At 37.3% G+C, this 22,068-nt stretch overlaps 1 protein-coding gene and 1 long non-coding RNA gene across 2 annotated transcripts in view; one reads left to right on the forward strand and one right to left on the reverse strand.

Moving 5' to 3' along the window:
• LOC136846641 (uncharacterized) overlaps positions 1–21,596 on the reverse strand; it is a 22,522-nt gene extending 926 nt beyond the window's left edge. The window contains exons 1-2 of the long non-coding RNA XR_010855465.1: positions 21,463–21,596; positions 1,690–1,753 (exon numbers count right to left, since the gene is read on the reverse strand). This is a non-coding gene — a long non-coding RNA (uncharacterized lncRNA). The remainder of the gene's footprint in view (positions 1–1,689; positions 1,754–21,462) is intronic.
• LOC136846631 (uncharacterized) lies at positions 15,720–18,503 on the forward strand. The gene is made up of 3 exons (XM_067117542.1): positions 15,720–15,874; positions 17,211–17,440; positions 17,974–18,503. The coding sequence occupies exons 2-3, from the start codon at positions 17,212–17,214 to the stop codon at positions 18,132–18,134; spliced, it is 390 nt and encodes a 129-aa protein (XP_066973643.1). The 5' UTR covers positions 15,720–15,874; position 17,211; the 3' UTR covers positions 18,135–18,503.
• Positions 21,597–22,068: the final 472 nt, after the last annotated feature.

The raw sequence follows: 22,068 nt of genomic DNA on the forward strand, positions 1-22,068 counted from the left end.
AAACCGGATGCTGCATCCCTTCTGTTATCTTGACATATCGTAACCAGTTTTTACACACCAAAAGTAGAGCCAGATTCTTTAACCTGGTTTTCACACGTAAGAAAAAGAAAAAGAATTTCCTTTGGGGATTTTCTTTTGGGTATGAATTATAAACGTTAGAGCGTAAGCAGGAGTTTTGCAGTTTATCAACACTCTTTTTGAAGTTTGTATGCTTAAATGACGGTAGTAGGCCTACTTATGAGAATACGCAGGAGTTTACTGTAATGCGTAAGCAGGAGTTTTTAGTTTATCAACACTTTTTGAAGTTTGTATACTTAAATGAAGGTAGTAGGCCTACTTATGAGAATACGCAGGAGTTTACAGTAATGTCTGAGAATGACGAATAAAGTGACGAGTAACTACTTGCTATATTGTTCGCAAATTCGAGGGGCACCTGGTTTGATCATTACTCTATATCGCCCGAGTTCGACTCTCCGGCCGGCTAATGAAGAGTTAGAGGAATTTATTTCTGGTGGTAGAAATTCCTTTCTCGCTATAATGTGGTTCGGATTCCACAATAAGCTGTAGGTCCCATTGCTAAGTAACCAATTGGTTCTTAGCCACGTTAAGTAAGTCTAATCCTTCGGGCCAGCCCTAGGAGAGCTGTTAACCAGCTCAGTGGTCTGGTAAAACTAAGGTATACTTAACTCGTTTCTAGAAAATGAAATTATCTTCCCCCCCCCCACCCCCTATGATTCCTAGATAATTTAGGAAAAGTGAAGACCATTGTCTTGCAGTCAGTAATAAAAAAAATTATGTTTCCAAATAGAAAGAAGTCGCTTTTAGCGACGGGTATCTGAGTAAATTTAAAGTCCTAACACTAACGTTCTCTAGTATTTAAGTTTACTGGCAAATCTTAAAGTTTTCGGACAAGCCCTCAAGTTTCAGGGTATATACAAGTTTCAGGGCAATAATTTTCGAAACCACTATATATACCATCCTTTAAGATAAATCTTCTACAATGCCTCAGGACTTCCAGGATACATTCTCAGCGTCTCTCTAACGCAAACAGATTTTAGATCCCATTTCCTAACAAGATAGAGGCGGCGTTATTTCTAAAACTGACCGATGCGGAAGGTCTAACTTTGCAATTTACTGGATGCAAAAGATCTCCAGCTCAGATATGGATTAATTAGTAAGAACCTTGACTTACTGACACAACCATAGGCGCAGTAGATCCCAAGTAAATACTCTGAAAGGGTGACATACAAATTTTGGTTACCAATAGGCTCTCCAGGTCCTACTGGCCATAAGCAACTCGTAAACTAACTCTTACTTTTGCTATACCGTGTTATTTTTTCAATGAATGGGCTAGTACTCTGTAGCAAGGTCATGTCCTCTGAAGTACCATAAAAAAAAAAGCATTGCCTAAGCTTGCAACATACCGGAGGAGTCCCCATGTGAGCGAAGAAGCCAGTGGAGGGGCAAAGCAATAACTAGACCAAATCGGCAATAGGAATAAATGGTAAAGAAACATCTAACCATTTACACGTACTTATTCGTAATCTTATGCCTTTCGACTCATGCCACAAGCAAGGCAAAGAACTAAGCACGGGTAAATGAGCTATATAGCCTATATCATTAACCACTTTTTCTCATAACTGACTGCATCACAGTACTAGGTTAGAACCAATTTACATAAGTACTGACCTTCACATTATATATAAGGATGTTTCCTGTGATTTCCTGTGAACAGGTCACTTGAGCTTAATACCTGTAAACCGAATAAAATGTAAAATTTACTAGGCTTGAGTAACAAGGATTACAAATAAAACATACAAGGAAGGATAAATAAGATGTTCCATTTCGTCTAAAGCGCGAAAAATAGATGACTTTGCTGGTGTAGGAAAAATGAGAAATATAAGGATTAATATTTACAAATAAATACACACTTAAGCAAGGATGGTTCATCACACACACACACACACACACACACACACACACACATATATATATATATATATATATATATATATATATATATATATATATATATATATATATATATATATATATATATATATATATATATATATATACCATCTACTTTGACCTTCCAGAAACCAGTAGATCGCACACATAAAATGAGACAATTGCACATGCATACCTGAACTCACTGTCAAATAGTCGTAGAACTGAAAGTTCACAACAAAATACCACTGCCTAATAGCAATGGTTAAATAGAAAATCGAATTATTCAGTATAACTTTAAATCAGTTATGTGTACTGCAAAGGGACTCGTGCTAAAGGGTATAAAGCAATAATGTATTCTGATTGAAAAAAATTTTTAAACTACAAAATTACTTTCTTCAAGGAATAAAAATTCGTTTGGGTTGAAATTTCTGGTCAAAATACCAGGTGCTACAGACTCATGCATATACATAGACACACACCTGCATTGAAATGCATATGTCTGTTGATGTATATGCATAATATGCATGCAGTTTTTATAGATTTTATTGCCTAATGTTGTATATTAATCAAGCTTATTTTCCATCTGAAGTGGCTCATTTCTTTTCTCGCCCTCCGGAGAACTTGTGCTTTTCGCCTACAGGAGTAACGAGCAAGTATTTCACCTTCAGGATTACTGACAAAGCCCTTCTCCTTCAGGAGTACTGAAACAGCACCTCGCTTTCCAGCGAGTTGACAAAGCACTTAACAATCGCGAATAATACAAAAATTATCATTTCACCCACATTCAGTACTAGAACAAATCGCTCCTTTGCCAGAAGAGTGACATAACTCAAAAATTGCTACTTTTCAGGAGACGCATTTTAAGGTTTAAAACTCTCTATATACTCTCTATAGTGTAACAGTTATTTTTACATTCAAATGCAATTTCTGTTGTTTTTTGTAGATAAAAAAAACTTGTTTTTTAAACGAATTGTTCTGAAGTACAAAAAAAAAATTCCCAGTGCATACGCAAGTATTGCATGCCGTTGACATCTTGGGTAATAATAATAATAATAATAATAATAATAATAATAATAATAATAATAATAATAATAATAATAATAATAATTTCTAATTTTGTATGGCCCCGTAGCGGTTCGTATTACAAATACAAATAAGACCTTTTTACCACAATATTAAACAAAGAACGGGCTATCTGCTAGTATCAATAACTCAAAAAACACATTTTCTGAGTTGAGTCACTCTTCTAGCAAATGAGCGAAATGCATCAGTGCGCGTCAACAGGAGGGGATACCTTAGTTTCTTTTTTTTTTCAAGTTGTTAGCTGGGATTCCCCTTTTCCACCCTGAAAGTCAGGTGGTGACGTCCGCTCCTGTATGCATATGACTCCGGACCAAAACAACTGGTTCTGCAATGTCAAAGCGATAGAGTCACACGAAGCTTGCTTCAACCTGTCTATCGCAATACATGAACATAGGAGAGACAAACTGCGTGTCGTGGAAAACTTTTTACATGACACTACTCTTAGTTTTCTGTAAAAGACAACTATTGTGAAGGCTTTGTCTGTCCGTCCGCACTTTTTTCAGTCCGCACTTCTTCTGTCCGCCCTCAGATCTTAAAAACTACTGAGGCTAGAGGGCTGCAAATTGGTATGTTGATCATCCACCCTCCAATCATCAAGCATACCAAATTCCAGCTCTCTAGCCTCAGTAGTTTTTATTTTATTTAAGGTTAAAGTTGGCTACAATAGTGCTTCTGGCAACCATATAGGATAGGCCACCACCGGGCCTTGGATAAAGTTTCATAGGCCGAGGCTCATACAGCATAATACCGAGACCACCGAAAGATAGATCTATTTTCGGTGGCCTTGATTATACGCTGTAGCGGCTGCACAGAAAACCTTTGGCGCATTTTTTACTTGTTTTTTTGAGAGTTTAGTATGAAGAAATATTGGCTTAAATACAATATTTCCAAAAGTCAGAGTATACATTTTCAAACTTCAGTCTCCAAAAGGTCTAACCACTAAAAAAAAAAAAAAAAAAATTTAAACTCGGCACCACGCTGCCAGCCTTTGGCCGTGGGCGCGATCCCCAAAATGGTCTACCAAAATCAGAATGCATCAGGCAATCACGCATGTCAAAGGAACATATTATTTTGTAATCAGACTTTTGCTGTCAAGTCCAGCATGCAACGAAGAGTATTACAATGTTAATCTACATGTTCATAATGTGAAATTGTATTCTGTAATCAGGGACCGTAGCTATGATCTCCTGAAACGAGTTGTTCATGATTCCGGAAATTGCTGCTTGCATGTAGCATTAATTTAAAACTTCTACGTGTAAAATATTTTTCTTGAGGCCCATTTTATTTGCCTCATATATTCCTTCATCTACAAAGACCACAGCATCATGTCTTTTGGCAAAAATTTCACAACTACCGGAGCTGTCTAGTCATCCGGTTGTTCATGTCACAGGTTTGAAAATAATGATTTTACCCGTGATGTAAATGTTAAAGACGGAATGTCTGTTTGCATAAACAAGAAATGAAAAAGCAACTTTTTGCATAAACAAGGAATGAAAACGCATCTGTTTGCATAAACAAGGGATGGAAACGCATCAGTTTGCATAAACAAGGAATGAAAACGCATCTGTTTGCATAAACAAGGAATGAAAACGCATCTGTTTGCATAAACAAGGAATGAAAACGCATCTGTTTGCATAAACAAGGAATGAAAACGCATCTGTCTGCACAAACAAGGAATGAAAACGCCTCTATTTACATAAACAACGAATGAACACGCATCTGTTTGCATAAACAAGGAATGGAAACGCATCTGTCTGCATAAACAAGGAATGAAAACGCATCTGTTTGCATAAACAAGGAATGAAAACGCATCTGTTTGCATAAACAAGGAATGAAAACGCATCTGTTTGCATAAACAAGGAATGGAAACGCATCTGTTTGCACAAACAAGGAATGAAAACGCAACTGTTTGCATAAACAAGGAATGAAAACGCATCTGTTTGCATAAACAAGGAATGAAAACGCATCTGTTTGCATAAACAAGGAATGGAAACGCATCTGTCTGCATAAACAAGGAATGAAAACGCATCTGTTTGCATAAACAAGGAATGAAAACGCATCTGTTTGCATAAACAAGGAATGAAAACGCATCTGTTTGCATAAACAAGGAATGGAAACGCATCTGTTTGCACAAACAAGGAATGAAAACGCAACTGTTTGCATAAACAAGGAATGAAAACGCATCTGTTTGCATAAACAAGGAATGAAAACGCATCTGTTTGCATAAACAAGGAATGGAAACGCATCTGTTTGCGTAAACAAGGAATGAAAACGCAACTGTTTGCATAAACAAGGAATGAAAACGCATCTGTTTGCATAAACAAGGAATGAAAACGCATCTGTTTGCATAAACAAGGAATGGAAACGCATCTGTTTGCATAAACAAGGAATGAAAACGCATCTGTTTGCATAAACAAGGAATGGAAACGCATCTGTTTGCACAAACAAGGAATGAAAACGCAACTGTTTGCATAAACAAGGAATGAAAACGCATCTGTTTGCATAAACAAGGAATGAAAACGCATCTGTTTGCATAAACAAGGAATGAAACGCATCTGTTTGCGTAAACAAGGAATGAAAACGCAACTGTTTGCATAAACAAGGAATGAAAACGCAATTGCCTCTTAAACCAGTACACATAAAGAGAAACGAACTGAAATGGTGCATATGACAAAAAGGAGTATAATCGTTCACGCCCACGAGTGCGCCTTGCATGCATTTAAATGGCTGAGTTTCTTTGAACTTTTATGTGAGTTAGTCGACATTTTGCGTCCGTCTGACGAAAGGTCATTACTGGGGAGATTAGGGGATGCAATCGCAACCCCCTCCCCTATGTTGCAATTACACACCATTAAAGAATATGAAAAGTCTGGGACCCACACTCAGCTCACAATTTAATTAGCTCCTCTTTAGTTTACAGCCTAAGGCTTCTTGAAATTCCACTGAAATCCATCAGTAACGTTCTGAGACATATCTTAATTTTTTGGCGGGTTTAATGGACATACTTTCCAAACAACTTCGTAGAGGAGGTCACTTTTCTGCTCCTCCCACCTGGATCTGGCGGTCATACAAAATTATTATTATTATTATTATTATTATTATTATTATTATTATTATTATTACCCAAGATGTCAACAGCATGTAGTACTCGCGTATGCACTGGGGTTTTTTTTGTACTTCAGAACAATTCGTTTAAAAAACAAGTTTTTTATCTACAAAAAATAACAGAAATCGCATTTGAATGTAAAATAACTGGACATAAGGAGGGAAGAACAAAGAGAAAGAAAGAAGAAAGAAAGGAAGCTAAATATATACGAAAGCATAAAGCTTAAGGAAGAGCGGACGAAGTCTCACAAACCCAATCTCGTGAGGCAACGAGAGGATTACGGTAGCGCCGAGTTGCCATGCTATTGCTGTGAGATTAAGCTGGTCTTATGCCTGCACGGACTCTCTCTCTCTCTCTCTCTCTCTTCAAAGGGTTGGTATATTATAGTCCTGGGGTCCTTAACCCTGTGATCAATGGCGTGATGCACGGCCATTATGGCATGATTTGCCGTTCTTGGTTGTCCACCGAGTACGAAATACTCGACTTACTCCGTGGTCTTGCTTACTCTCTTACTCCTCCCTCCCCTCCTAGATCTAGTTGGTTTCCTTTTCCTATTTTGTTTTTCACTTCGTCTTTTCTCGTTTCCATTTTTCTCCATCTTACTATTCAGATTCTTCTACACGTTCTCTTCCTTCGTTTTACTATGGTATTATGAAAATGTTTCAATCATCCACTTCTTCGGTGTATCAAAACAGAGGTGTCCATTTCAGTGTTTTATTCTTACAGTTATCACATTCCCTCCACTGGTGTAGCGGAAAACTGACAGTAATAAAAGGAAAACTTAATTATGTAAAGTTCAGAACTAGCAAGGGTAAAATAAGCAACTATACACAATGTACGTAATGTTCACGGCTGAACAATGGTGTAATGAAAACTGCATATGCATGGCGCACAAACGCCAATCATGAAAGGAACTGAGTAACGCTACCTGACGCATGTATTAAGCAGGATCAGACATTGGTGAAAGGAGAAACAGCACTCGTAAGATATCAAATGGCAAAAGTCAAATTCGACAACGCTCAAAATTCATGATGTGTTAAAAAGCAAAACTGAATAAATCTCTTCTTTTCACCAGGTTTCCGGCGGGTCTTCAAATGCTATCTCATTACGCAGAATGACCTAGCCCGATCTTGGGAACAGACGAAGCTACGCGCCGCCAGTTATAATCTTAGACTTACACTGGCAAATTGTGGACTGATCCTGCGGCAGCGCAAGTATTGCCGATGCTCGTTAGTTAACGTGCTCGTCAGATAATGGTGATAAATAATGATACGGTGGTTGTTCTTTTTTTTTCCGCGTTTTTATCTTTGCTCACCACTCTTTTCCTAGAGTTGCGTAATCCTGTAGGCTACGTCAGGCGCTGCTTGTTCTAGGAACCACACCCGTTCGGTTTGGTGGCGTTTTTATCTTCATTTATTTTTTTTTACCCGTGGTGGAAATAAAACTGCAGTCCGTATCTGGAGAGAGAGAGAGAGAGAGAGAGAGAGAGAGATTTTAATTTTATTACATATATGGGAGAGAAACAACTTGAAATCTGAGAGAGAGAGAGAGAGAGAGAGAGAGAGAGAGAGAGAGATTTTAATTTTATTATATATATAAGAGAGAAACAACTTGAAGTCTGACTGAGAGAGAGAGAGAGACAGAGAGAGAGAGAGAGAGAGGAAGAATCTATATGAAAAGATCAACTTTAATTCTATTATATTTATGTGAGAGAAACAACTTGGAATTTGATTAACTAAGAGAGAGAGAGAGAGAGAGAGAGAGAGAGAGAGAGAGAGAGAGAGAGAGAGAGAGATTTTAATTTTATTACATATATGGGAGAGAAACAACTTGAAATCTGAGAGAGAGAGAGAGAGAGAGAGAGAGAGAGATTTTAATTTTATTATACTCGTATATATGAGAGAGAAACAACTTGAAGTCTGATTGAGAGAGAGAGAGAGAGAGAGAGAGAGAGAGAGAGAGAGAGAGCAACTTATCGCACTCTCATTAGCAAGAATGACTTTAGAAGGACAGGTACGAAGATCCTTCTTAGGAACTGGGTTTTTTCCATCGCAGGTTCGGGTAGTTACCCTGCAAAGAAGCCCTGGGCAGCTTCGTTGCGCAAGGCGCCCCTTTCTTGTTTTACCCACGCTTAACCTGCTGGGTACTAGCGTCGCCGGAGACAAGAAGCCATTTAATACTGTCACTACCAGGATACGCTGGAATAGTTTTCTCTCCATGAGAGAGAGAGAGAGAGAGAGAGAGAGAGAGAGAGAGAGAGAGAGAGAGAGGCTTGTTTGAAGTCTTACCGTTATGTTCTCTGTCATAATTGGCATGACAAGTGCAAAAATTTCTTTTCAAACGCTACACTTTAATCGGTAATTTCAGTTCTTTGTAATCCTGTATCGTTTTTTGTTGCATATTTGTGTTAGTATGTAGTACTTTTCTCATGTGCAGATGCAAAAGGAGTAAATTAACGGCTTCGCGTTGGGGTATATATATTACATACATATGTATACAGTATATATGTTATATATATATATATATATGTGTGTATATATATATATATATATATATATATATATATATATATATATATATATATATATATATATATATATATATATATATATATATTTTTTTTTTTTTTTTTTTTGACAGCGTCACGATAAACATAACAGCCAACGCATCTGCAGAATTTGTCGCTAACAAATTACTAAGCAAAAATGTGTTGTTTTTCGTCTGTAACACGCTCGTGTTATACCTTATTCATTGTTGTATCTGTTGATGGTACCCTTGCCATATGCAATGACATTCTAATATACTGCATACTTGAGAAAGTTTGTGTGGGTACGTCTACCTTCTGCCAAACAGCTACTGTACACCTAATCAGCTGCAAATCGGTCATTCACATGCAGCTTCTTTCGAGGAATGGAATAGAATATAAAATTTTGGCCAAAGGCCAAGCGCTAAAACCTATGAAGTCATTCAGCGCTGAAAGAGAAACAGAGAGTGAAAAGGTTTTTGGTTGTTACAGGGTGGAAAACTTCGCAGTTACACTGTGAAATAATAATTGTTAGGAGAGGATGTAAAGATGGAAGAGGCTACGAATGGAGGTACAGTAAAACGAATGAAACGGGCTGCAGCTAGGGGCCGAAGGGACACTGTAAAGAACGTTAATACCTACAGTACACCGCGTGAGATGCACTGGCGGCGCTACCCCCTACGGGGATATTTTTTCAAGATTGTCCAAAAGTTACACTTTCCGTGAAATTAGGAATACACTGACCTTAGACTTTCGTAACCATATAGGCCAGATTTTTTTTAACTAAGTTTTCTCTCTCTCTCTCTCTCTCTCTCTCTCTCTCTCTCTCTCTCTCTCTCTCTCTCTCTCTCTCCGATTTTCTTCAAATATAAAAAAATAACTGTTATAAATTCTATTATTTATTTATTTATTTATTTATTTCCTGAGCAGACGATCTTCAAGCCAAAAATCCCCTTTTCCTAGAGTACTTAACCTCCTAACATTTCGGTTTTGTCCAAAGAATTGAATGACAAAATGTCCCGTTCAGAAATCATTCCAAAAGAAACAAAACTGCCTTCACTTTCACCTAATCCTATGTCCCCATTCGATATGCAGGAAATTGCTGTGTCACTTACAAAAGTAAATTATATATTTTATTCACAAGAAGCTGGTATCTGTGGCTCAGCGCATTAGACACCGGAAAGTCTCACACATAGTGGAAAACCATTTCTCTGACATGAAAGGTCCTTTCAACTTTCAACGAGGATTCACACGTTTATAGCTTTTCAGCTTTCGTAATGCTGGGCATTCTGCAGGTTATATGACTGTATTAATAAGTTATGCAATTACATAAATAATGTCAAATGATTCCCTGAAATCACTGACAGCTCTCTCATCCACGCACATAATCCTATGATGATAATAACCAATGTTTTCGTTCCTCATTGTCATTAACCTCTCTCTCTCTCTCTCTCTCTCTCTCTCTCTCTCTCTCTCTCTCTCTCTCTCTCTCATACATATGTATATACTACGCACAAATATATTCATAAGATGCAACTCGTGTATTTCTGTATCTACAAATATTCTATGTAGATAGCATACATAACATACGTAACACATGTATAAAAGTATGATCTATGTATATGAGAGTGCATAAGTACAGAAGTTTCTCTCTCTCTCTCTCTCTCTCTCTCTCTCTCTCTCTCTCTCTCTCTCTCTCTCTCTTCGTCGTACCCAATTTATATTTGCATATTGACAATGCATTATGTGCACATGTGCAATGGGTTTTCCCGTTTCCCGAGGGGGCGGCAACTATGCAATCCCTTCAAAACCCGGATGTTATTTTTTTTTATATCGCGACTTCGTAAACTCAAAATATATATATATATATATATATATAAAAACGCCCATCGAAAATACAAAGAGGGACATAAAATTGCCAAAAAGGGTGTATTCCTTTTTAATTTAAAACTGAGAGGAAAAATTGCGCAAAGATAACTCTGGACTCAGCCTTCAAAATGCTAAATTACCTCTTGGCTGCCTCCTTCCCACCACACTGTCTCTTTCCACGTTATCAAAGGCGAGTAATGCAATGACCAAAGGAAAACGGATGAAAATCACCCGCCTGGGCGAGGACAATCACAATGGAGAATTTATTACTCATGTCCGTTATTTTTGCCCATCACGCTTCCTCATTAAATGTGACACATTCCGAAGGTGGCTGACCACCAAGTCATTACTTGGGTCAGCAAAGAGAGAGAGAGAGAGAGAGAGAGAGAGAGAGAGAGAGAGAGAGAGAGAGAGAGAGCTGTCACTGAAACGAATAAAATATTAAATACAAAGAGAGAGGTGCAGCTATTTGTGCTCCAATGATAATAATAATAATAATAATAATAATAATAATAATAATAATAATAATTCATAACTATATAAAAAAACTGTATAATTCATTTATATAATAGTGGATTTTTATTATACAACAGCTTTTCACGACATTGTGAATTTCTTAGAAATAATAATAATAATAATAATAATAATAATAATAATAATAATAATAATAATAATAATAATAATAATAATAATAATAATTCTGCACTATCACTAAGCAGCCTCATAAGTCCCATAACCGTCACTATAAAAGAAAAAGAAAGAACTCTATGATTAGCTCAGAAAAACCCAGGTTTATTGACTATCATATGCTTTATATCAAATGATGTACTAGACCGATCTTTCAATTGTCACTCGTTTACAGGAACCCCATCGATCTCCTTCCCTATCGCTGTCGTGAACAGATGGAGTTGATTGCTCTTACTGTACCGGCTTTCAGTCCTCATTGTAACCCATTAACATTTAGCTCATTAACATTTGCACCGGAATGATATGGCTGTTTCTAGTTTCAGTGACGCATAGGATTTCTAAGGCGGGGGAGCTTGTTAACACTCAACCAATTCCTAACATCAGTGGTCCCAGTGATCCTGGCAGTTGTTGCGCCAGAAAACATCCCAAACATCCCATCAGTAATTCATTCAGTCACTCCTTTTTATCAAGATAGGGAACCGGCATGAGCCCATAAATCTCGCGTCGGAGTCAGACAGAATTAAGAACAAGATTCAAAAAACCAAATGGGAAAGAACACTGAGAAGGTCATAAGCTGTGAAGAGCTCACCCAACCTCTTGCTGATATACATCCCAGCTCGTTGTTCTGAAGCGTGACTAATGGGGCCTTGTGTATCTAAGGAAGTCTCTTTCCTTCCTTTTTCTCTCTCATTTTTTTACATATATACACATGCATAAGTGAATGATTTATGCGTACGTGTTAACAGAGATTTCTCAATTTAACACATTTACAAACGCATCATTAGTGTGTATTACAAATTCTCTTTCGCTCCCTTCCTCTCTCTGCATTCACATTTCTGTGAGAATGATTTGCTAGCATCCACGTAACTCGATTTCATTTGAGTGAAAGCGACAGAAAATGAGTATGAATTGTTTTTCATCAGGATTCATTACATTTTACTCATTTTGTTTTGCTGACAAGGAAATGCGCTGTTGTTTAAATCGATCTGATAACTCACCAATGGCTTTGAAACTTATCCCTATAACTTGCCTGCCTCGAAGATAAGACAAATATCTAACAGAACAAACCCTTTGTCAGCTAAAGAAAAAACCTCGAGACTTTTCCTTCACGGAAAACTTTCAAGTCATTGTTTAAACATTCATTTCTCGGAAATGTTCTTCGCTTTGAGCTTGAGTTTGATGTGTAAGTGCAGAAGACACACACACTTGCACACGCACACGCACACGCACACGCACACACACACACACACACATATATATATATATATATATATATATATATATATATATATATATATATATATATATATATATATATATATATATATAATATATATATATATATATGTATATAATATATATATATATATATATATATATATATATATATATATATATATATATATATATATATATATATATATATATATATACATTCACGCGTGTATTTTTTTAGTTAAATTGCGATGGCTTTATGCTAGCACGGACTCTTGCATCTAGAGTTGTAAGGTACGCGGGGCAATTGTCAAGGCGCGGTTATCCTCATTGACCTTGATAAAATGGAGCGCAGGTATATACCGGGTTTTGGGGATTATCCAGGATAGTAGCCACCCCGTATATGAGTTTATGGATAAGGGTACACACAAAAAAAAATCCAGTTCCCCGTCGAGTACTTTAAAGGTAGATTTTTTGTTTATACGCATCTGTTTTCGTTGATTGATTGCCAGGATGTGGGGTTAAATTGGAGTAACGAAAATACTCCTTCCTCTTTATTATTTTGCGTAGATTCTAATCTAGATTTATTTTATTCCTTTTTCTTAAGTTCAAGTTCAACGTATTCAACGGAAGATTCCATAATGTTAAAGGACATTCTCCGAAATAATCATAAACTCGATTTTATGAATGTCCTCCGATCTGGCGCGGAACGGGGAACGATAACAGATATTCTCTGCATTCAGGAATCTATAGTTTCCTTGAGGTTAATAGAGAGATATAAAGAGGAAGACACTGATACCAAAAACTCGTCGGGGTAAACCTTCACTCCGCCGATTTTGACAAATCCTCAAATTAAACCAGTGGTCTGTTTCAGGGTCAGACCGCATTCCTTGAATGTGGTCGAGTGTGTGTGTGTGTGTGTGTTTCCCCCTCTCTAATTAAACCAGTTTTCTCGGTGGAAAAATAATTTTTTGTCGTATCACGATCTATGCCTCGAGAAGACAAGGAAAAATTGACCTTAGAATAAACAAAAAACTGAACAGCCTCGGTTAGGCTCGGAAAATTGCCCTTAGAACAATAAGAAAGACAAATAAAATGAAAAGAAATGTTACAGAACAGATGGCATAGGGTTTAGTTCATACCTGTTTCAATTTCCACCAACAGTTAATATTTCACAAACGAGTTTGTCGGAAATTGTACGAAAGAAAGGAAGACCTGAAGTCCATGAACAGGTTTAGTAAAGCTGCTTAATTTGTACTTGAATGCGAAAAACACGCATTAATCGAGATCGCCATTACGGGGATTAACTATTACTCCAATTCGTTACTCAAATCAAATGGGTCAATGTCGACCTATAGTCAACCTACTTAAAAAAAAAAACTCCGAAAAATCCGGCAATGGATCTTTGCATAATCCTAAAAGGCTACGAGAGAGAGAGAGAGAGAGAGAGAGAGAGAGAGAGAGAGCAGGAAATTTTCCTTGTTAAGCCTTGTTTGTTAGTGAAAAATCTGTCTGTAAACTTTCACGAAGGTAGCTAGAATTCAGATGAGCAGAGAACATATGAAAAGTGTTGTAGTATCATGATCGGTGACTATATTATACATATGCACACATACACACACATTATATATATATATATATATATATATATATATGTATACACACATACAAACATATATATACATACATAAATATATATAAATATATATATATATATATATATATATATATATACAGTATATATTCCATGTATAAAGAATCATGGTTTTGATAAAAATTCTATAAATCAGAAGTGTAAGGAAGAATGAGGAAATGAAGGCCTAAAAATTGTTGGGCAGGTATTAGAAAGGAAGATCTTAATAGCCAGGAAACAAGGGAGTGCGTACGAGATACAGGTGAGTGGCCCAGTGAGTGTGGGAGTTCTACGTCTACTAATGAGCCCTCTGTGAAGGTGTATAATTTTAAAATTTGCAAAAATGCTTTGCATAGTGGCTTATTCACAGCCACGTACAATAAGTCTAATCCTTCGGGCCAGCCCTAGGAGAGCTGTTAATCAGCTCAGTGGTCTGGTAAAACTAAGGTATACTTAACTTTGTAACTGAAGTAGAAATTTTGCAGTGATAAGCTGCTTAGTGTCTGATTTTGCTCAGGAGACAAGCCGGTTAAGAGTCTTTTCTCAGTGTTAAAAAAATATAAATTCACCTTACCCCCTTTGGAAAGGCTTGGCATCAGAAGCGCACGGCTTTTCGGGTTCTTATTAAGTCTTTAGAGATGAGGTTGCTGGCCCCATCCCCGTTTCATCCAACACTAGCAAATGTTGGTATCAATTTGTGGCTGGAGGGACTGGACGCCAGATGGCAAAGGTCACTGAGCCAACTCCCCAGTTTGGCTGATTGCATGTTCTTAATATGGTCAATGGGGTCGATATAACTATGCCTATACTGCCCTAAAATGCAAGACTGCAGTATCTGCAAAAATACAAAATTGAGAAAGATGGTAGATACTCCCTTGCCTTACTACTGATTTTGTAGATATTGGGAAAAGGACCCCCTAAATACTCGTGGAAAGCATTGAAGAAACATTCTGAAACTGCAGTACCTTGCGTATTAGTGTTTCACGAGCCCAGTAAGTGGCATATCTCAATTTCGAAAATTTTGCAGATACTGCAGTTTTCCATTTTTTGGCAGTACAGCCTTCCGGCTTAAGCAATAATTAGGGATGAGGTTGCTGGGATAATATCCTTATTATCGCCCCTAGTTACCCCTGATACTCATTCGCAGCTAGGCCGACTGGAGAGAGTCAGGCCTGAAGTGGACCACGAACCTTGATAACAGTAAATGAAATCAGGCAGTTCGGAACAGCAATTTTCTGACACATACTGAACACATGATTCGCTAGTATAAACTGTCCGGTCTAAAATTATTATATTACCTCTGGCAGTTTACTGACGGTGAAGTTTTTTGGAGCAATCTTACGAAATATCTGAGAACTACCTAAAAAACCTCCTAACTGCACTGTTTCATAGCAATGTAAGTGACGCAGTCTGCAGGATAAAAACAGGACAAACACACACACACACACACAGAGAGAGAGAGAGAGAGAGAGAGAGAGAGAGAGAGAGAGAGAGAGAGAGATTTATAAACGCTTACGTCATCATGAAAGAAATACAAACTGTGCCGAGAGAGAGAGAGAGAGAGAGAGAGAGAGAGAGAGAGAGAGAGAGAGAGAGAGAGAGAGAGAAAGAGATTGCCTCGGGTAACAAAATTCCCAAACATACCTGCTCCTACAGGTTGGGATCTGCCACACATATATAAGCTGAAAAGTAACCAGTTCGTCCATCAGTGTCTGTAGACGCCCTACCAGAGAGGTCGAAGGGACAAAGAAGTATCCTTCACTGCTGCTACTCACTCTCGCCCCGAGAAGTTCATTGCAATAAAGTAAGTACAGGATTCTTAAGATCCTTTACCTTGGCTAAAGGTCCCATTCCGAATATTTCTTAGCGAATGTTCAGTATACGTGCTGCTTTTGTCCTTACATTCAAGATCACTTTTCTAATGTTCTACAGCGTTCTGAACTTGGTAACCAAGTTCCGCTGCGAGTATTCTTTAGAAAAGCGAAAGTTCTATTCTTTAGAAAAGTGAAAAGTTCACTGTTCAAAAAATTCTATCTCTACTCAACCTCCCATTTCGAGTATTGCTTAAGCAAAGAACCATGTGAAAAAAAAGAAGACCCACTGTTGTATTAACAATTCTATTCAGGATATTCTTTAGCAGACTGCAAAAATCATTATTCAAGAGTAGTTTCAAATTGTCTTTATTTATTCTTTGAAATGCAGTTAACTGTAGCTTATTGTCGAGTCCACCATCGAACGGACTTGTTCATTTTTCAAGACCACTCTGCCAAATCCTGGTCTTGTAATCTACTGAATATATATATATATATATATATATATATATATATATATATATATATATATATATATATATATATATATATATATATATATATATATATATATATAGGTAAGAGAACAGACGGTTTTCTTTTTTTTCTTAAATGTACAATAAAATCTGGTCTTCTGGGTCCTTTGGAAGAAAAACCAGACCTCTATTTTAAGGTTAACGTGTAGTAATATAAATGATACGTCGGAGTCATAAGGGTGAAAACCCGTTCATTTTTTTGTTTTGTTCCCTTGAAACCCTGTTACCATGCATGGCTTGCATGACGTGCATGAGAGAGAGAGAGAGAGAGAGAGGCCTGTTTTTGTTTGTTTACTTGTTCCAGTCTTTGCTTTGTTCCAGTCGGTTTGCTTTGCTGGATTCAAGAAAAGCTATGCTTATTGCTTTGTCAAAGCCTTTTTTTCTTCTTCTTGCTTACGCTCAGCTAATTTCAAGATCCTCCGGCCAGCTTTCCATTTATCTGTCGTATTGACTCCTTTCGTAAAGGGGAACGTTTGAAAATTTTCTTTATTATCTAGTGACTTGTTTTTGAATTAATATTCTGAGGCCAACAAGTAATTCTTCGTAAGTTGTTCACACAGCGTGCTAAAAGGTTTCTTTTAAAAGCTGTCCAGTAATTGCTCTTGCTCCCTTCTTGTAATGGTTTTACAATGATATATTTAGCCATCCAGAGGTTTTCAAGTTTTATTTTTATAAGAATGTCTTTCAAAGCATTCTAGTGTCTCTCAAGTGTTTGGTAATTTGCTTATTTTCCTCCACTAACTCAATTTTCGAGCGAAGGTCACCTGCTAATAACTTTCTCCGTTTTCAACAGCATGAAAGCTACTGCCTTCCTGCTGGCACTGGTGTGCTGCGTGGCTCTCTGCCAAGCCCAAAGGAGAGACCCTCTCGTTGACTTCCTTGAACGACTGGCCTCTGGAAATCGAAACGTCTTGACGGAGCTGGATTCCATCTTCCAGCCCAACAATGTGGGCAACGTAGTCAGCTGCGTCATCGACCTCAGATCTGGAAGCAACTGCGACCCAAGAGCTGGTGCTATTAGGAGTAAGTATAGACCCAAGAGCTGGTGCTATTAGGAGTAAGTATACTCACGCCAATCTAAAAAAGCAAGCACCTCATAAAATTCATTCACAAGGTTACTCCTTTTATCTGTGTGAGTTGACTTGTTTTGAGCAGGAGAAGGAGGTTAACGACTGATGAAAATAAAAGCAGGGATGGGAAAATGATGAACCAAGAGCCGCTGCTGTTAGACAAAATAAGATAGCCAGTAGTCAAATCTCTTTTTTTTTTTTTTCTCCACCACTCAGACAGGTGACTCAATTCTCTTCAGTACTCACAAAACCAGTAGTTAAGAAGCTTGGAAAATATCGACGTTTCTGTAACTATATACTTGAGTAAGAGGAGCTTTTGTCTTTTATAGTCTCATGCTGTCACTTACTCTTTAAAAGTTATTTTCAGTGTCCATTGGAATGGATTAATTTCAAACGCGAGAGAGGTTGTTCAAAGGAGAGACATATTAGGCCGATGAATAAGCAGACGCAGCATCACACCTCTAATGACCGATTCACCTCCCACAGATGTCATTCCCCACCTGTACCGCCTCGGACTGAGATGCCCTGAGTGCAACCAGCAGACCCAGATCGCCATCGAGAGGTTCGTCCGGGGCATCAGGTCCGACCCCCAGCAGTGCCTGAGACTGGAGCAAGCCATGAGACTTCCTAGACTTTGCGGACTTTGAGGACTAAAGGACACGCGAGCCCAAAACTTAACTTTCTTTTGATTTACTCTTATTCTGGCATCGTTGCGGAAGAGCCTCAGTGTTTAACCGTCATTTCTCTCTCCCACCTGTCATTGTTAAATGTTTGGGGTCTTGATTAATTTTTTCTTCAATTTTTTTTCTATTTCAGCATCATGGTACAAGTCCTTAAGAGCTCTTCAGTCCATTTCTTTTTCTTTATTATTGTCAGAAAGTTCCATACCAGCCACGGGAGCATCATTCAAATTTCTTTTCATTTTTGTAATGGTATACCATAATTATCATATTATTGAACTGTAATAAAAAAAAATATTTGTAAACAGAAAATAATAAAAATTAGTATTTTATTCATTTGACTTCTATTTATCCTTATTATTTTATAATAACCTTAGCCATCTCATCATTTTTATACAATGTTGCATGTAGCATGAGAAATCATGAAAGCAAGAAATCTTAAACGTAGTTTGGAAAAACTAATATATTTTCAATGTGGAAAAAAAATTAAAGCAGACTTTACGATCACATTGCTATGATTTCCATCTAGCGGGTACGCAAGTTCATTCTTTTTTGTGAAGGCGGGGGGTGGGGGTTGGAGACAGGAGGCGTCATGGGATGACGATTTGCTTTGTAAGAGAAAAAATGTAACTGAATTGACATCAGTTCTGCCATCTCACGTTTGTCCTTCAAACTGTGCACTGACAATTCCAAGAAACTGCCATGTCCTAATTTCAGTACCGTTGGCTAAGCGTTCTTCCAAAAGCTTCGGTCTATTTTGTATATATTACTGATTAAAGACCAACTTTAGTTCTAAATTGTTTACTGAAACCACCTGAGGAATTATTTGTCATTCCGCTGCAGCAGACTTAAAGGAAATACGCCAGACATAGTCTTCATGTTTTTTCCAATCTATTTGTCATTGGGTTCATGAGGCATTATTTTTCTTCCTTAAATGGCGGGAAAAAACTGCGTCACACTGAGACTAAGTCTAGTCTACAGGACGATCCCACGCCCAGAGTTATTGTGCAAGGTCACTCACTCTACCTCGCACTCTTGCTTGCCTGGCGATCGTAAAATAGATATTATAAACGCTGAGCTACGTACGAACGATGACGTTTACATCTTTGGTTTTCTGACTCTCGATAATCATCATTTTTTTTTACATCCTTTCATCTTTCTTCGCCGTCTTTTTACTGTTAGCTGTGGTTGTTTAACGATGTGAACCTTTTGGGCCACCGAACATACGCGTTTCTTCACTTTTCATTTTTCTATACCATAAACCTTACAGAGAAACCACATGTCACTGCTTTTATTTATCTTTCAAATGGGATAGTACCCGGCTGTTCTTTGACAATTGTGGGTCGTGGCTGAGGCCGAAGAAAAATAAAGAAAAAAAGACGCGAGTGATCAATGCTCCAATAAAATGTTGACCATAATAATCATAAATACAAATGTGAGGGCGTGGGCGCATGAATTTAACTGAAACTGACAATAAACACGCAATATGAAAAGGGTAACCACGAACTACGGTCTAAACAAGCAAGCCGTCTGCACTCGCCAGGCCGGAATTCGATTCCCAGGCCGGCTGATGAAGAGTTAGAGGAATTTATTTCTGGTGATAGAAATTCATTTCTCGCTATAATGTGGTTCGGATTCCACAATAAGCTGTAGGTCCCGTTGCTAAGTAACCAACTGGTTCTTAGCCACGTAAAATAAGTCTAATCCTTCGGGCCAGCCGTAGGAGAGCTGTTAACCAGCTCAGTGGTCTGGTAAAACTGAGGTATACTTAACTTCGTGATACAACTTAACGGAAAAAATTCACAATATTTCAAAGCGATGAAAGGCTTCCACATGGCAACAAACCGACAATTCTTAGCCAATATCCTCAAAACTTCATTATCTCTAGGAAATCGCACAGTGAAACAGACCTTTCAAAATTCATGAAATTTGCTCGCCAGCGCCTGACGTAACGTGCAACAGCACACACAAACAAGTACAATGACGCACACACAAGCGCGCGGAAATCTAACTTCCTCCAAACTTAGCTGGTGAAGGCAATCAACCTGATTCGTGCATATTATAATATGTTGTCTTCAAGGTCTAAGAAATCACGGAAACAAAACTTGTTCAGTCACAGTTATTTCCTATTTCGTAAACGTACGTTCATACATACATACATACATACATACATACATACATACATACATACATACATACTTCGGCCTATTACTGTGTGTAACCTGTCGCCTGCATAGTGACCGAGAGGTGAAACCCAGGTAAAATGGGAAATTATCTATATTGCTGAGAAACGGCCATAAAATCGAATATTCTAAAGATGTTATCGTTGACATTAAACCAATTTATCGCCCATCAACGCTTTACCATTTGCCCTTCAAACAGGTTTTAAAAAGAAAATGAACCGCTGCATCAAGACCACAATCATAGGAAGGAAATGACGATTCTTGTTTTGTACTTTTTTTTGTTTTTGTAACTGACCAAATGCAATCAATACACAAAAAGATTGATAGGTAGACAGGTAGATAGATGGATAGACCAACTGATTTTAAATCCCCTACTTCAACGCATCATTCCCAGATATACACTGAAAGTAATACTTATGTATTCTTTTATTCATTTTACAATTATATATATATATATATATATATATATATATATATATATATATATATATATATATACATATATATACTGTATATATAACATTTGTCACGCACTTGTGACCTTTTTATAGTCACATGTATTAAGCTATAAATATCGTTAAGATCGAAGTCTCTATCCCTTGGGAATAACTTATACTCAAGGGGAATTACAAAATGATAAACGCATACAACAATATTTCTCCTTGGGTATAAGTTCCCAAGGGGATAGTGAATTTAATATTAAAAGCATATTTGTGTCTATATATATATTGTGGGAAATGCTGTCCCAAAATAGGTATAAACTACTTAATCAGTCCTACGCAGGCCACATATTTCCTCAGGGGACAGTGAATTCGATATCAAAAACATAGGCTATATAAATATTATATATATATATATATATATATATATATATATATATATATATATATATATATATATATATATATATATATATATATATATTCATATAGTGGGGAAATGCTGTCCCAAAATACGTATAAACTATTTAATCAGTCCTACACAGGCTAATAAAGACACACTATTGAAAACGTGGCATATAAATCAATAACAAGCGGTCTCACATTCGTTACTGGGCCATTCAGAAAACAATATACTGGTACTAACGGTATATGAAAGTGCGCAGCACTTACCTTTCAGTTGATAAATGAAATCTTTTTTCGTCTTTCCCCTTCAGGATTTTATTTACAAGTGAATTATACACTCCTACACTTTCAACAAACTTCTCTGTCACTACGTAAACAAAAACAGGATTGCTTCTAACGAGTTCTTAAACCATTTGTAAACTTCACCACTACTGGAGTCGTATGACAACGCACTTAAGGCGCCAGAACATACAGGGAATGGAGAAATCAAAATGATCACCATTTTCTGAAGATTATTTAAACCATTTATAACACCATTAAAGGCAATAACACCATTAAAGGCACCAGGGAACACATGTATTGGAGATATGAAGACACAACCCAGTGTAGGCTACTGCTTGATGTATTACAGTATGAAGGCTACAGTTAAGCAAAATATCGTACCTAATAGGTCAAAATTATCGTATATACTGTACATAAGTATTATGGAAGCGAGTTTTCATCATATAGGCCTATTAGTATAATTCGTTGTCAAAGTTTAAATGTTTGGTAAATCCCAGTTACTTTTATTCCATTCTCTTTATAAGAACGAAACACCATGAAAGCGTTCTAATTTAATTTTAACCCCCGCCAACTTTCTTACTAAATGTTCGT

The sequence above is a fragment of the Macrobrachium rosenbergii genome, chromosome 15 (genome assembly GCF_040412425.1).
Source record: "Macrobrachium rosenbergii isolate ZJJX-2024 chromosome 15, ASM4041242v1, whole genome shotgun sequence".
Lineage (NCBI taxonomy): Eukaryota > Metazoa > Arthropoda > Malacostraca > Decapoda > Palaemonidae > Macrobrachium > Macrobrachium rosenbergii.